This window comes from Penaeus vannamei, chromosome 18 (genome assembly GCF_042767895.1).
Source record: "Penaeus vannamei isolate JL-2024 chromosome 18, ASM4276789v1, whole genome shotgun sequence".
Classification (NCBI taxonomy): Eukaryota; Metazoa; Arthropoda; class Malacostraca; order Decapoda; family Penaeidae; genus Penaeus; species Penaeus vannamei.
In genome coordinates, this window is record NC_091566.1 from 34,570,458 (window position 1) to 34,572,957 (window position 2,500).

A 2,500-nucleotide genomic window follows, 5' to 3' on the forward strand; every position below is an offset into this window, starting at 1 on the left:
AACAACACCAATGTCTGCCACCAACACTTTCTACTAAAAACAATTTCCACCAACAACACCAATGTCTACCACCAACACTTTCTACTAACAACAATTTCCACCAACAACAGCAATGTCTACCACCAACACTTTCTACTAACAACAATTTCCACCAACAACACCAATGTCTGCCACCAACACTTTCTACTAAAAACAATTTCCACCAACAACACCAATGTCTACCACCAACACTTTCTACTAACAACAATTTCCACCAACAACACCAATGTCTGCCACCAACACTTTCTACTAAAAACAATTTCCACCAACAACACCAATGCCTACCACCAACACTTTCTACTAACAACAATTTCCACCAACAACAGCAATGTCTACCACCAACACTTTCTACTAACAACAATTTCCACCAACAACAGCAATGTCTACCACCAACACTTTCTACTAACAACAATTTCCACCAACAACAGCAATGTCTACCACCAACACTTTCTACTAACAACAATTTCCACCAACAACAGAAATGTCTGCCACCAACACTTTCTACTAACAACAATTTCCACCAACAACAGCAATGTCTACCACCAACACTTTCTACTAACAACAATTTCCACCAACAACAGAAATGTCTACCACCAACACTTTCTACTAACAACAATTTCCACCAACAACAGAAATGTCTGCCACCAACATTTTCAACTAACAACAATTTCCACCAACAACAGCAATCTCTACCACCAACACTTTCTACTAACAACAATTTCCAACAACAACACCAATGACTACAACCAACACTTTCTACTAACAACAATTTCCACCTACAACACCAATGTCTGCCACCAACACTTTCTACTAAAAACAATTTCCACCAACAACACCAATGTCTGCCACCAACACTTTCTACTAACAACAATTTCCACCAACAACAGAAATGTCTGCCACCAACACTTTCTACTAACAACAATTTCCACCAACAACACCAATGTCTACCACCAACACTTTCTACTAACAACAATTTCCACCAACAACAGCAATGTCTACCACCAACACTTTCTACTAACAACAATTTCCACCAACAACAGCAATGCCTACCACCAACACTTTCTATTAACAACAATTTCCACCAACAACAGCAATGTCTACCACCGACACTTTCTATTAACAACAATTTCCACCAACAACAGCAATGTCTACCACCAACATTTTCCACCAACATTTTCCACCACCAACACCAATATGCACCACCACCAACCTTCACTTCCTCCTCACGAATAACGCCCTTACGACAAGCGCCCACAAGACCAACCATTTCGCCCCGCCCGCCCACAGGCATGACCGGCGCTGAAGTCCAGACAGTCGGATTCAACGCCCGCGCCCTCGTAGCCCACGCCCATCAACGCCAACGAAGTTGCTCCAACAAGAAGACCAACAACGCCTGTGGGGTGTCCATGTAGGTGTGCGTTTTTTTTTTCTTTCTTTTTCTTTCTTTCTTTCTTTCTTTCTTTCTTTCTTTCTTTCAAGGGTGGATTGTCCATGTTTGTAATAAGTATTTTTTTTATTTATTCATTTTTATTTTTATTTTTTTAAGGGGATGGGTATGTAGGTGTACTTTTTTCTTCTATTTTTTTGTGGTGATGGGGTGGTCATGTAGATTTGCGATTTTTTTTTTTTTTTTTTTTTTTTTTTTTTTTTTTTTTTTTTTTTGAGGGGGTGCATTGTCCATGTATGTAATAATTATGTTTTTCTTCTTCTTTTTCTTCTTCTTTCTTTCTTTTTTTCTTTTAAGGGGGTGGGATTCTATGTAAGTTTGCATGCAATTTATTTTTCTTTCTTTCTTTCCTTTTTAAGACGATGGGCATGTAGGTGTACTTTTTTCTTCTTTTTTTGTGTGATGATGGGGTGGCCATGTAAATTTGCTTTTTTTTTTCTTTTTTGAGGGAGTGGTTGTCTATTGAGCTATGCATTTTGTTTCTTTGTTTGTTTCTTTCTTTCTTTTTTAAGGGGATGGGTATGTAGGTGATGGGGTGGCCATGTAGGGTTGTCTATTTAGCTATGCGTGTTTTTTCTTTCTTTCTTTCTTTCTTAATTCTTACTTTCTTACTACTTGAGGGGGTGAGTGCCCTTGTAGATGTGCGATTATTTTCATGAGTTATTTTGTTGTTAATTGGGGGTATGTATAGTATATTTTTCTTTTCTTTTCTTTTCTTTTCTATTCTATTCTTTTCTTTTCTTTTTGGGGGAGCAAAGAGAGAATGATACGTAGGGATGAGTAGCAGGAAAGGATAAGAAGAGGAAGAGGAAGACAAAGATGAGAATTAGGAGGTAGGGGAGGTGGAGGAACAAGCAGAGTAAGAGAAGGAGGAGAGAAAGGAAAGGATAATGGAAGATATAGGTTATGAGAAAATAGGAAAAGAGACAGACAGGCAAAAACAGAGAATCAGAGACTAGTAGAAACTGAAAAATTGAAACAACAACAAAACAAACAATGGCAATAACACACGTA

General features: G+C 38.2%; 1 protein-coding gene across 1 annotated transcript in view; it reads left to right on the forward strand.

Annotated features, from left to right (window-relative positions):
* The window catches only part of LOC113829070 (G-protein coupled receptor GRL101), a 199,637-nt gene that overhangs the window by 196,075 nt on the left and 1,062 nt on the right, over positions 1-2,500 (forward strand). The window contains exon 33 of the mRNA XM_070133425.1: positions 1,327-1,447. Coding sequence (XP_069989526.1) covers positions 1,327-1,447 — 121 coding nt within the window. The remainder of the gene's footprint in view (positions 1-1,326; positions 1,448-2,500) is intronic.